Source organism: Monodon monoceros, unplaced genomic scaffold (assembly GCF_005190385.1).
Source record: "Monodon monoceros isolate NGI ecotype Baffin Bay Population unplaced genomic scaffold, NGI_Narwhal_1 Super_Scaffold_18, whole genome shotgun sequence".
NCBI lineage: Eukaryota > Metazoa > Chordata > Mammalia > Artiodactyla > Monodontidae > Monodon > Monodon monoceros.
Window position 1 is genome coordinate 119,567,015 of NW_021703774.1, and position 15,231 is coordinate 119,582,245.

Genomic DNA, 15,231 nt, shown 5'->3' on the forward strand with positions numbered 1-15,231 from the left:
ACCAGGTTATCAATAGAAGCTTGTGATGGATCTCCTGTTGCATATGTTATTTCATCTTCAATAATAGTTGGATATCATAAAAGATTATGGCCTCTTAGTGTGACAGACAGAGAGAAAGAGATGAAAGCCTGGGAGAACAAGAGTAAAAATATAATCTTACTTATACTTCTCACAAGCAAAAGAGTATCATAGTAATTGACAATAAGAGGGTTTTCATTTATAAATATCTTTTGTAATTTTATTGCCTTATAAGGGGGGGATGTGAATCTTTGCTTAAAAAAGAAAGTTAAAATTTATCAAATTGTTCCTTATATTGAGTTAGAGATATGCATGTGTTTGTATTTGTGTATTTATAAATGTGTGTATGTGTATTATCTCATAACATTTTCTTATTCAAACTTCTTTGGTAATCATTTTTTATTATTTTTCACCAAGTTATTAGCAAGCACTTTTATAAAAATATTTATTTGCAAGTTTTTTTCCAATTGAACCTTTACTATTAAGAATAAGAATCTCACAGAGAAATAGAGGTGCTATAATTTCAAAGTGAAGTATCACCCTTAACAGAAAATGATTACTCTGCTCAGGTATTTTTAAAATGAAAGGCAATATTCTGTTGTAAGAGTGTTTACAGTTTTCACTTTCACTGCATATTGAAAATTCATTAAACTCTGTACTTTTTTTATTGCTTTCTAAAAAAACTTAAAATAAATCCAAAGTGCACACTTACTCAGATCTTTTGTCTGAATGAATTAGTATTTGCACCTTCTAGGTTCCTGTTATATTGAACTGTTTCCCATAGTGTTATTTGAAATATGTATTATGTTAAATGTAAATTGGTAGGAAAGAAAATATTTATGGAAAATGACATGCATATAAAATTAGAAGATAGCATAGGAGAAAATCTAGATGACATTGGGATTGGTGATGACTTTTTAGATACAATACCAAAAGCACAATTCATGGAAGAGATAGTTGATAAGTTGGACCTCGTTAAAATGAGAAGTTTTGACTCTGTGAAACACAATATCAAGAAAATAAAAAGACAAGCCACAGACTGAGAGAAAATATTTGCAAAATACACATCTGATAAAGGACTGTTATCTAAAATATACAAAGAACCCTTAAAACACAATAAAAATAATACAAACAACCCAATTAAAAATGAACCAAAGACCTCACCAAAGATATACAGATGGTAAATAAGCATATGAAAAGACACTTCACATCATATCATCAGTGAAATGCAAATTAAAACAATGAGATACCACTATATACCTATTAGAATGACCAAAATCTGGAGCACTGACAACTCCAAATGCTAGTGAGGACATGGAGCAACAGGAACTCCCATACGTTGCTGGTGGGAAGATAGTTTGTCAGTTTCTTACAAAACTAAACATACTCTTACCATACAATCCAGCAATTGCACTTCTTGGTATTTACCCAAAATAGTTGAAAACTTAGTTCCACACAAAAAATAGATGTTTAGAGTGGCTTTACGTATGATTGCCAATGCTTGGAAGCAACTAAGAAGTTCTTCCGCAGGTGGATGGATAAACTGTGGTACATACAGACAATGGAATATTACTCAGGGCTAAAAAGAAATGAGTTATCAAGCCATGGAAAGACGTAGAGGAACCTTAAATGCATATTACTAAGTGAAGAAGCCAAGCTGAAAAGGCTACATGCTATATGACCCCAACTATTTAACATTCTGGAAAAAGCAAAACTATGGAGAAAATTTAAAAATCAGTGGTTGATGAGGGTGGTGAGGTAGTAAAAAATGAATAGGCAGATATAGGAAAATTTAGGAATAAGAGGGTTTTAAGGGCAGTGAAAATACTTCGTACGGTATAGTGATGATGGATATGTGTCATTATGCTTTTGTCCAAACCCATAGAATGTACAGCAGCAAGAGTGAACCCTAATGTAAACTATGACTTTAAGTCATAATAATGTGTCAGTGCAGGTTCACCACTTGCAACAAATGTACCACTCTGGAAGGAGATATTGACAATGGAGAGGCTATCCATGTGTTAGAGAAAGGAGTATATGGGAAATCTTTGCATCTTCCACTCAATTTTGTGTGAACTTAAAACTGCTCTAAAAATAGTCTATTAAAAAAACATGACACATGCATACAACTCCTAATGTTTCCCTCCAAAACTCATCTACCTCCAGTCTAACCCATCTCAATCAACAGGTATTTCTAACTTTCTATTTAAGTCAAGTGAAATCACCCTCGTTTTTTATAAAAAGTCTGTCCAGAAATCATGTTGGCTCCAACTTCACAATAGACCCCAAAGCTGGTCACTTTCCACTGCCTCAGGTGCTACCACCCAGGTATGAGCTCCCAACATCACTTGTCTTCTTACTGCAACAGCTTTCATCCTGGCCTCGCAGTGGTCGCTTCTCAACACGGCAGCCTGAGTGATGTGATACTTTTAAAACAAAAGTCAGATTATATCCCTCCTCTGCAGTGGTTCACCATTTCACTCAGAGTAGAAGCCAAGTCCTTAAAATGGCCCTCAAGGTCCTATATGATCTTTCCTCCTTTGGCTCCATATATTATTCAGGGTTCTGCAGACAAACAAAACCCATAATATATGTGTGTATCTATATACACACACATACCTATACACACATATACATACATACATATGTGATGTATATATATGATGTACATATATAGAGAGAGACAGAGACAGAGAGAGATTATATTATGAGGAAATGGTTTACTTCTTAGCTGGCTGAGAAGTCCCACAAACTACTGTCTGCAAGCTAGAGACCCAGGAAAGTCAGTGGTATAGTTCGGTCCAAGTCCAAAAGCCTGAGAACCAGGGGAGCCAGTTGTGTAAATCTCAGTTTGAGAGCAGAAGACTGATACCTTAGCTCAAGCAGTCAGGTAGAGAAGGGACAGTCTCCTTTCCTCTGCCTTTTCTATTCAGGCCTTCAATTGACTGTATGATGTGCACCCAACATGGGAAGGGCAGTATGCTACTGAATTCACTGATTCAAATTCTAATCACATTAGAAATACCCTCACAGTCACACCCAAATATCTGGATGCTCTATGACCCAATCAAGTTGATGCAAAATGAACCATCACACTCTGTCTCCTGCTACTGCCCCTTCTTTCTCTTTGCTTCAGTCACACTGATCTCCTTGCTATTTCTCAACTGAACCAGGCTTGCTTCAGCCTCAGAGCCTTACTGCAAGCTGTTCCCTCTACCAGTAAGGCTCTTTCTCCAGATACTCACATAGCAAACTCGCTCATCTACATCATCTTTGCTTAAATCTTTCCTTGTCAATGAGTCCTACTCAGATTAGCTTTTATAAAATTGCAACCCTTTCCTTGCTCTAATTCCTCTTACCTTGCTCTAATGCTTTTTTTTTTCGATATTTCTTCTAACATTTTATTTAAATTATTTATTTTATTTACTGCTGATACTCTGTCTCCCCATCCACCCCCCCCTCCACCCCCACCCCCCACCCCACCCCTGTCTAGAATGTAAGCTTTATCATGTCAGGGAGTTTAACTGCTTGTGCCTTGAGAAAGGCCTGGTATGTATCAATGGCTCAATAACTCTTTGATCAATAAAAGAAATGGCTATGCTATGTATAATATATATATTTTATATATATATATTATATATTATATATAATGAAGCTTTTTAAGCATCATTTTGTGCCAGACACTGTGCTTTGACCTCTGAATATGCAGAGATGAATCAGATATTTACCCTGCCTTTAGGCAGCGACAAAGACGCCTGGCATACCCATAAATAATTACAATACAATATAGAAAGTGTGTTGTATGAGAGATTTAGATAAACTACTCAAAGGGGAAAGGTATTTCCAGCCAGAGCAACAGGGAAGAGTATAGAAATGGTGACCCCTAAATTTGGGTCTTGGATCTGTAGAAATGGTGAAGAATAGCATTCTAGGTAGAAGGAACCACATTTAAAAAAATCACTAATGTGCTAAAGCATAGGGAGTAGGGAAAACCACAGAATATGGAAAGAACTCAGACTTTGAGTCAACATGTCTGACGTCAAATCCAAACTCTGAAGCTAAGTAGCTGTGTGACCTTAGACAAATTATTTAACCTCTCTGAGTTTCAGTTCTCACATCTGTAAAATTGGGATAATGCCATCTCGCCTAGAGTATTCTGTGAGGAAATCATGAACATAAAGCACCAAACCCCCTGACTTGCTCCCAGCCATCACTCAGTGAATAAGAGCTATTATTGGAGTGTAGTTTGACTGGAGTACAGATGAAATGTTCCCCTCAACAATGCCATTTTCCAATAGGAAGCAAGGCCAAAATGTATTGCATTTACTCTGCACTCCCTGGGAACATTCATCTGTTGTCCAACTTGAAAAATGAAGCTGAAAATGACTGGTTTCGTAAGAGAAGCAAAAAACACTGAAAATGTGATGCATTGGCCTATCAGACATAAGATTACTTTGAATATAGAAGGAATAAAAATATGTGTGCTCTATATTTTGGTTGAAGATTATTTTAACTTACCCGCAGTTTCTTTCTTTCTTTGTTTCTTTTTCAGTTGCTCCTACGATTCAGGAAATTAAATCTGGCACTGTGGCCCCGGGACGCAGTGGATTGATAAGATGCGAAGGTGCGGGTGTGCCGCCTCCGGCCTTTGAATGGTACAAAGGAGAGAAGAAGTAAGGACCTTGTGATTATTACTCTGTTTCAAGCACTTTGAGCTAATGTGTTTGTGTTTCAGATATTTACTTTAAGCAGTTTCTTTAACTGGCTTGAATGATTCTCAGCAGCCTTTTCTCGGGCAGGCAAACTGAAGAGGCCCACGTGGTGGGGATGAGTGGCTAACAGCATCCAGAAGAAATGTCCACTTTGGTTTATATGATCTCAGAAATGCCTTCAAATCCCCCATCACTGGTACATTTCATTTCTTTCCCTCCCTTCTGAGCCAGCACACCATTGCTCTTGCCGGCAACCATGTTTACTTGGGAAATAAACCAGCTCTTAAAGGACTTGGGCACAGTTTCCATGAGAGCACTCCAAAAGCAGTCAGAGCTGCGGACTCCGCCTGGCTTCCTTGAAAATCCTCAACCCTTTCACCTGCTTCCCTCTCCCACAAGTCATTTTAACATTTTGTTTCATAGAATGTGGCATTTAAGTATTCTATCACTAAAGGGACTGTAGAGGGATAAAATACATGGTTGAATGACTAACCAAGGGGATTTGAGGACTACTCTAACTTCAGAGGAGCTTGGGGAGCTTCAGAAAGCCTTAGCAAGAGCTGTTGAACAAGAGAAGACAGAACTTGATGACTTCCTCTTTACTTTCAACCAGTGGGCTCAGTCAGATCTCTTTACCTGCTCTTATCAAGCCATCAAAGAAGAATAGGCCCCCCTGGGTAAAATGGCAGATGTAATGCAGAGGGGAGGGTATTATCTATAATATATATTTTTTTGCTTCAAAACTAGGGAAGGGATGTATTCAAGAAAATGTTAGTTTGGACCATATGAACTTTCCATTTTTCACTCAAAAAGGCTAAATGTTGGCAATCTCATACTATTCAACATATACGTATGGGGTTTATTTATTAGTGTCATGGCTCATAACTAATTACAGCTAAACGTCTGAACAGAAAACAGGTGAAATCACATAAGAACTTAGATGTTGCCACAATGGATGAGTATGGATGTGACATAAGCAGGTATTTTGTTTCTTAAACTGTAATCAAAAGAGGATTTATGGAAGATATTCTCTTTCAACATCAGGCTTAACAATAAAAGATATCCCCATAGCTATCTCATTTGTTTTGGATAACTGACAGTGGTTTTACCTAAAAATTTTCATAGTTGTTTTTTATGCAACCTCTTCTACAATTTGGGCTGCTCAATTACTACTTCTTTTTACTAATTAATTAATGCTTTTACTAATTCTAAATCTTTGTATCTTCCTGGAAGCCCCTATATTTTTATATACCTAGAATTAGATAAACTGGTCCGTGGTCACCCTTGTCCCATGTTACAGGATTACATATCTGACAATATAACCTTCCTCAGATTCTGATAATCCAGGCTGGGAAGTCTTCAGTTTGTGAAGATCTTTAGAGATAAACATCTGGGAGAGTGGTTCTCAATTCTTTGAAAATTATGAAACACTTTGTTCAAATGCAATCTTTTTGGAAGCCCAATATGTAACATCTGTGAAAGTAAGGGTGAATGGAGCCTCAGTTCCATCTGCTCTGAGCCTGCCCTTCCATTAGGATGTCCTTGCAGCCCCTCGTCCCCATCTCTGGTTCTCCGCAAAGCACAGTCTTAAAAATTGACTTAAATTATTTTACGTATCTTTCAAAGTCACTTTTGAAACTGTGTCATACCTTTCTTAAAGGCTAACAAGCAGAATTATTGTTAGCAGCACAAGTGAGAACTCCTTTGCTAAAGTCCATTTTGTTTCTAATAATTTTTTTTGCTATACCTCTCCCTTCCCCTTTCCTAAATTCAGTGGCTATTGTCAAAACAGGCTACGACAATCCTCAGCCTACTTTCTTGGCCTATAGCAAAGGTAGCAAAGAGCCAATTGGTGTCCACAGTCATAGCTTCAGTGATTTTTGTTTTTCCAAGTGGGGAGATGGACTATAGCTTTTATTAGATTTTCAAAGGAGTTTAGAATCACTGCTAAAAAAGGTAGATAGATTACCCCCAGTCAGTGCCCCTCCCCAATACACTCACACATGAGAAAATCTAGCCGCTATGAAAATCAAATGCACTTATCAAAGGCAAACATATTTTCACTTCAGAATGAAGTATACATTTATCATTTGTTAGAGTTATATTTGAGGAAATATTCAAATTCTCAAATACCACTAGAATATATAAATTCCTCTTAAAATTATAGAAAAGCAAGTTTGAGTATATGCAGGGAGTAAGAGAGAGAAAAATTCTGCTTGCTGAATGATTGTTGTTACACTCACTAAGAGCATCTACCGTGCTATCTAAAGGGCCCAGGCCATTTAAAATATTTATTTCATCAAAATGAAAAACTATGTGTGATTGGGAGTCCGCCTGCCGATGCAGGGGACACGGGTTTGTGCCCCAGTCTGGGAAGATCCCACATGCCATGGAGCGGCTGGGCCCGTGAGCCATGGCCACTGAGCCTGCATGTCCAGAGCCTGTGCTCCTTAACGGGAGAGGCCACAACAGTGAGAGGCCCACGTACCACAAAAAAAAAAAAAAAAAAAGCAAAGAAAAACTATGTAATGAGCACCTGATATTTAACATTAACCCATTTTATTTTCACAACAAACCTATAAGATAGATACTACTCACCTTTTGCTGAAGAGAAACAAAAGCACAGTGTTTTTAAGTAATTTGCACAAGTCTATAGTTAGTGACAGAGCTGGGATTTGAGCCCAGGAAGTCTTGCAAATATTCATGCAGAGTCTGTGGATTTAACCCTTATACTATGACACCCAGTATTGTTCATGGGACCTCAGAGTCTATCAAAAATAATTTGAAATATCAATGTTAAATGCCAGGGTAAAGGCATTGGAGGTAATTTACAAGTTAGCAAAATAAAAGACTGCACGTACGAACACTCACTTATACTTTCCCAATTGGTTTCATCAAAGACACAGAAATAATGGAGTCAAGGTAACCAGACAGAAAAGAAACAGATACACCACGTTTTCAAGTTGTTTTCTTGACCTCAAGGTCATTACCAGGAGCATGAGGCTGACAGAGACTGTCGGAGCAGAGCATAGTTTTTACTAGATCTTGAGTTTTATTTCCTAGAGATCTTTTATACTTGAGGTTTACAAAAAACATTCAGAAATAACTTACTCTCTTCACTTACACTTAAGGGGATGTTTATAAAAACTCATCTCGCTTAAATCAAGATCTTCAAAGCCAGATCTTCATTCAAATAAATATAAACAAATAAACACAAACAAATAAACAAGAGGAAGTACCTGATCATCTCTAATCTTATCTCTGCGTATAGTTCTTCCACATCCTGTAAAATCTGTTTCTGTGTGCTGGGAATAATATGCTTGAAAGCCTTTAAAAAAAAACCTGCAAAATGAAGCACAATTTAAAGAAAAGAAAGAAACGTTACTGAGGATAAATCACTTTCCAGGACCTTTAAATTCTCTCTCATTTATTCTTCAGACCTCTGTGAGGTATGATTTATTATCCTCAATTTACTGATGGCAAAACGGAAACATAAGAGACTTAACCTGTCTAAGAGCACTCACTTAAAAGATGCTGTCGGGACACATTTTAGATTTGTCAACCTCTCAGCCCATGTTCTTTCCCTCGTATACACTGTCATTATTAGTTATCTATTGCGAAGTACAAATCAACCCAAAATTTAGCAGCTTAAAACAGTAAGCTTTTGTTATCTCAGTGTCCGTGGGTCAGGAATCCAGGAGCAGTTAGCAGGGTATGGCTCAGGGTCTTTGACTTAGTTCCTGTCAAATGTCACCTGGTGCTGATCCTCCGAAGGCTTGACTAGGGCAGGAGGATCAGCTTCTGAGGTAGCTCGCTCACATGTCCTACAAGTTGGTGCCTGTTATTGACTGAAGGCCTCTGTTAATCACCATACAGACCTATAAATAGGGCTGCTAGACGTCTTCATGGCAACACAGTTGACTTTCCCCAGAACTAGTGATTCAAGAGAAACCATAGAAGCTGTTCATGATCTAGTCTCAGAAATCTCTATCTTTTCTGCAATATATTATTGGTTATAAAAGGTGACTCTATTCAAAAAGGGAGAGGTAATAGGGGAACATAAATATCAAGAGGTGAGAATCATCAGATGCCATCTTCAAAGATGGCTATTACATTGTCTCCCTCATGGATGATGTAATTGTTTATATATTAGAAATATTAGCTATTTGACCTTTAGTCTATTGCACTGTTTGGGTAAGCATCATGAGAAAGACTAAAGTTATATACTTGTTATTAAGATATCCCTTTGTATAAAATGGTCATTTTTTAACACTATAGTCTCTTTCAGCATACCTGGCAGGGACAATTCTAATAGGCTAAATTTTACTCTCTATATAAAAACATTTTAAGTATTGGGAAAACTAAAGTTCAGAGTTCAATTACAAAGAGAACCAAAATTTTAAACTTTTTTTCTTAATAACAGAGAAGATTGATAAGAAGAAATACACTCCTTATATGCAGTGAAAGGACACTTCAGAATACACTAAGTAAATAATGTTTTTGATAACATGAAATAAGTTCATCTATAGCTTGAGAACAGTACATTCACTTAGGATTAAGACCAAAAACATAAACTAAATTTTAATGGACTAACATTTAAATTGGTATTGAAAAAACATAGGTTTTGTATCACTTTGTGGAGATGGTATTACCATCTTGTCTTAGATCAGAATTTTATTATTTGCTTACTTCATTGAATTCCCTCCTATTTTTTTTAGCTTTCCTCAAATCCAAGCCTGCAACCTAGAAAGACATGCCTTCTTATTTTTTATGATGAGTTTAACTGCTCCAGTCTTATAAAATACTACATACTTTATTCACTTTGCCTATTTTTAGGCAAATGGACAATTGTAGCAATGTCTTTTTAGAATTCTTTAATCACAACAGGGTTTCTTTCTTAATTCTCTGTTATGATTTAAGATAGGGATACAAATGTTACAAATAGGTAAATACAAATTTCATCCATAAGTGAAAAACAAATATATTATAAAACATTAAAATGATCAATATATCAGTTAAAAAACAAACATGTATCTAAAAATTGGATATTTTATATTTTATGATGAGAACTTATAATATTTTGACTTTTTAAGCAATAATTTCAAATTTAGTCTATGAATTTTTGTCATTCTTTACAACAAATAACATGTCAGCACACCTCTCACTTCAGAATCCTGTTAATGGTTCAGTCTACACCACTGCTTCAGAGGAAATATGATGAGCATCACCTTATTGCCTATTGTAAAGGATTTATTATCTATGTGCATAAAACATGCATGCACATGTCACAAAATGTATACAGGTACCACTGAATGGACAGAAAAATGCCAAAATCAACCAGGTAGAGAATGCCAGGTTCACATTACACAGAAGTATGATGACCTTTTTCAATCAGGTTAGGTTTTCATTTTAGGGAATGATGATATTTACTATTGGCTTTACAGAGGTAAGGTGAACTTGAGAAATCATAGTGAAGTGGAGTGACCTTTCCTCTCCTTTTTCCTATTCTAGATTATTTACTACTGATTCATCTAGATGGGCCATAAATTTCATCTGAGTTATTCACTTTGATGAATGAATGTAAGAGGGAGGGTCTTCTTTCCTTCTTTTATTTTCAAGGGGACCAGAAAAATGAGTTAAAATATTTTTCTGTATCTTCAAAGATCCTTTTTCTTTGCTGTTTTTTCATTTAATTTATGTGTGTCAAAGTTATGAATACATCACATTTGTATAACCCGTTATGATTTTCAAAGCATTTTTATATTTAACAAAATGTACGCGTTTAACAAAATGTACGCGTTTAACAAAATGTACGCGTTTTTACATTTCACTTACAGTAGAGTCAACTCTTCAAGCTTTGGGTGCTACATAAGAGAGAAAAAGAGAAAGAGATAAATATATAATAGTAACAATTTAAATGACATGGACTTGCTACTCTAAAGATGTACAATAGGAGACATATTCCTTTCTACAACTTCAATCATGCTTCATTCCCATTTGCCTCTGATAGTGTATCTCTCCATTCTAAGTGAGATTCTCAGGTGGAAAATGGGTATCTAATATAACATGGTTCTAAAACAAAAAGCAACTATTTCACCCAGTGCCCAACCATGGAGAATGATGTAAAGCAGTGGTCCACAACATTTTTGGAACATATATCCCTATGAGTAAAATTTGAAACTTAGCAAAACTAGCAATATATGCATACTTATTTGTAAATTATGTATATGCATTTCTGAACTGGTATATTGCTTACATTAAATGACCGACAACAGATAAAATTTAAAAGATGAGATACAAATGCAACATAAATGGACATTTTATTATTTTTTTCTCATACTCCAACAGATCACTTTGTACCCACCTTGAAGTACTTGCCCTCTATTTTGGAGACTCTTGTAAAGTACGTTAGTTTAAAGTAAGGACGTTTAGGGAATTGTCAAGGGCAGTTTTAATGACATGCAACTTTTACCCTACATGCTGATTTTGCAGTCTTACAACACATATTATGTAACTTAATGTACTAACTTACCCATTCCTTGCAAAATTCTAACTAGATTATGCCTGAGAAAAATGCTATCTCATAAAGGTAAAATAACTTGTTGAAGGGAAGTACAGAATGGGAAGTAAAATCTAATTTCAAGGAAAACTTGGGAGGTGATGGATATGTTTATGGTCTTGATATTGATGGTTTCACAGGTGTATAGTAATTCCCAAACTCATTGAGTTGTATATATAAAATATGTACAACTTCATATGCATCAATTATACCTCAATAAAGTGATTTAAAAAACAATAAAAACCCTAACATATGTATAAAAGGGATAACTGTATAAAAATAAATAAAATAAAATACAAAGATTCAAAAAATAAATAAATCTTTAAAAGTCCTTAATTTTCTGACTCTTGTGTCAAGATATCTCTCTTCTAGATTTTATACCACATTTTTGATTATTAGGAAGAGACTAGAATTATAATTCTCTACACACACACACACACACACGCACATGCACACGCACACGCACACACCCCCTGCCCATCACCCCTTTCATCCTCTCATTTGCAAGGCTGTTATTATAAGAGTAGCAGTTACATATTTTGATTTAGAATGGTACTAGAAATAGCCTCATTGCCACCCCATGTTAAAAATGATCTTCCCTGATGACCTGAGATTTTACTTCTTCTCATTGGGCCCTTATCTGTGAGATAATTTGCAAAATTTGAAAAGGAAATAAATTCCTGTGTTGAGAGAACTTGCATTTCTAATGTTATCTCATTATTATGTATTTGCTTGTTTGTTTGTTAGTTTATTAATTTAATCCTGATGATATTTCACTCTTTTTTACAACCAAAGTCTTATCAATACAACTCCATCACCCCTGTGATGACTTGGTCATCCAAGGCCAAGATGGTAAAGGGTAAATATCTGAAACAAATAGGAGCATCTCAATTACTGGGAACTGGAGAGCACATGTACATGTAAGACATAAATACATATTATTACATTGAAAACTTTGGGCCAGTCAGACAAAGTTGAAAGTGGACCAATTCCAGTTTGCATCTCCTGACTTAGAATTTAGAACTTACAAAAATCACCAAAATGAGATAAGTACTAAGAAAACCCTAAGGGAATCCTAAGTCCTTGAAAGTACACAGCCAGGGCCCATTCAACTCAAATCAGAGCATTAACAAGTGCTTCAGAGAAAAGGTAGCTTTTGTGCTGGGCACCAAAGAATGAATAGTATTTCCAAATATCGCAAGGGGTGAAGAATAATTATTAGCAAGAAAAGAACGCAGTCAATTCATCTGAGCATTGTGTGGAGAGTTTTTTATACTCTGGGGTACAGGATGTGAAATATGGTGTAATAGAAGGTAGGTTTAGAAAGGTCTCTTAGGGCAAGACTTGAGGGATCTTAAATGTCATGATAAGACATTTGGGCTGGATTCCATAGGCATTGGGAAGCTATCGGAGGGCTTTGCAAGAATAGTAAAATGATCTACTCCCCATCTTCACAAAATGTTTCTGGAAGCAGTTGGGAGGAATGGGTGGGAAAGATATAAAATATGGCTTAAACTAGTGTATTGGTTGTGCAGTTTAAAAGCAAGAGAGAAAAAAGGTCGTATTTGTATGTTTCAGTGTCTGATTAAATACAAGGAAAGGATAATTTGAAGGTAATTCCAAGTTTTCTATCTCAATAACAAGGTTGAATAGTGAAGTTATTAGCTGAGGCTGGGAGCACAGGAAAAGAGATTTGGAAGAGATCTGAGTGCTGAGTTTGGTTTGGGACATTCTGAAATCGGGTGTTAATACTGGATACACAGTCCACCAGCAAACAGGATTTTACTTGTGTTCTTAAAATTCATAGCGATATTTCCAAAGTAAATATTTGATCTTATCACTTGGTCCTTGAATCCTTCAGTGGTTTCTTTTTTTTTTTTTGCGGTACACGGGCCTCTCACTGTTGTGGCCTCTCCTGTTGCGGAGCACAGGCTCCAGACGCGCAGGCTCAGTGGCCATGGCTCACGGGCCTAGTCGCTCTGCGGCATGTGGGATCTTCCCGGACCGGGGCACGAACCTGTGTCCCCTGCATTGGCAGGCGGACTCTCAACCACTGCGCCACCAGGGAAGCCCCAGTGGTTTCTGATTGTCCCTAGAATCAAGTCCTAACAGCACAGCATGGCATAGGAGGCCTTTGTGTTCTAGCACCTGTTGACCTCTCTGGCTATGAATCTTGCCATTCTGCTGTCTCACAATAGGGGTTTAACCATCCTGAAATATTTAATTCCCAAACTGTGACATGATCTCTGTCTTTCAAGCCTCTTCATATGTTGGCCGCTTTGCTTATAAGCCCCTTCCACATACCCCAACCCTGACTACCTTTGACTGGCTGCCTTCCACTAGGCCTTTAGTCTCAATTCAGATGTCACCTTCTCTCAGAAAATACCCTGAACCTTTTCTCCTAGAAGAGGAAGCTCTCCAGATGTACTCCTATTTGCTCACCTCTGTCAAAGCACAAAGATGCTGTGTTAACCCTCGTGTTCACAGCATCTAACGTGGTGTTTGGAACACACTCTGTTGCAAGAAAGCATTGTGGCCTTTTCATATTGATAAAGTAGAGCCATTCTTATTTTAATACACTTTCAAATTGATAAGAGAATATTAGTAGAATTGCATCTACTAATTCCCCTTAGACTGAGGAACACTGTAAACCCAATGTGTGATTACAGAAGAGAAGCTGGTATATGTTGCTCAATTCTGACTCCCCAGGATTTCTTCTTTGTGAACGTGGTCTCTGCAAAGTGGTTGTGTTGGTATATTGTGGGATGAAATTTGACATTAAAATCATGGGCACATTGATATTAGAAAAGCAGTTCAAGCAGAGAGGAGAAATCTAGTCAAGGCCAGGTTGTCAGGGATACAGGATTCACTGCAGTCAGGGAGATTGACACCTGCACTGTAGCCTTTGTTTATTTGATGTAGGGTTAAAAGGCAATATCCTCCCTGTGCAAATCAATCTGTCACAAGTAAGGCAGCCCAAAGGTCTCTAATCTAAAATTATTAATTTCATTAAAATTCATAAAATAAATAAGACATACATTTTAAATAGGCTAATAAAGTCTAAAATCATTAAAATGTCCGAACATATTATAATAACATTAATTTATTCAAATGTACAACTAAGGATAGATACCCCTTGGGGCTAAGACAGCGATGCATGATATTCTTCAGTCTGTTCCTGGGAATAAATGATACATTGTTTTTGATCCTTAAGTGACAAGCAATACAGTAAACCAATAGGTTGCTATAGCAGCATGTTCACATAAATTTTCATTTCTCGCTGGTTTCTAGCAGTTCCTACTCCTCCCTCTTTTTACTTTTTTTTTTTTTAATTTACCTTGCACGTCTGTGAAAAGCCTAGATGAGATTGATAATGTGCATGTAATTGATACTGAGTTTGGCACATCTTGAAATCATGATGCCATGATCCTTTCAGTCACTCTCCTAGATCTTTTCTTTAAAAATAATTTCCTGTACGCTCAATATTTTAATATTTTCCTGCTCTCTGAGAGGAAATGTATCCGTTCTAAGAAACAGACCCTATCATTGAACAATAATAACACCTATCATATATCTAGTGCCTACTGCATTTGATATATATGTGTGTGTGTATATATATATATATGCATAGATATTACATTTTATACGTTTAAAAAACATTCTTACATCAACACTTTGAGATTGGCTTCATTTTTCCCATTTCACAGATGAGAAAACTAAGCATTAAAAAAAAGTAAAGACATAATTCATTCAGTAGAACACGCAATAATTACTTACTGTGCAACTATTAAGTGCCCAGTGCTCTACTACATATTTAGAGTACAATGAATAACAAAACCAACCAGGATCCTTGACTGAATGGAGTTACACTCTAATGCGGAATATAGAACATAATCAAAAGTCACACAAATATATGAAAACTTACAACTGAAATGGTGTTAC

At 36.4% G+C, this 15,231-nt stretch overlaps 1 protein-coding gene across 2 annotated transcripts in view; it reads left to right on the forward strand.

The window, feature by feature from the left end:
- Window positions 1-15,231, forward strand: part of NEGR1 (neuronal growth regulator 1) — a 902,823-nt gene that overhangs the window by 702,425 nt on the left and 185,167 nt on the right. For both annotated transcript variants that reach the window (XM_029230110.1, XM_029230109.1), the window contains one exon: window positions 4,571-4,691. In XM_029230110.1, coding sequence (XP_029085943.1) covers window positions 4,571-4,691 — 121 coding nt within the window. The remainder of the gene's footprint in view (window positions 1-4,570; window positions 4,692-15,231) is intronic.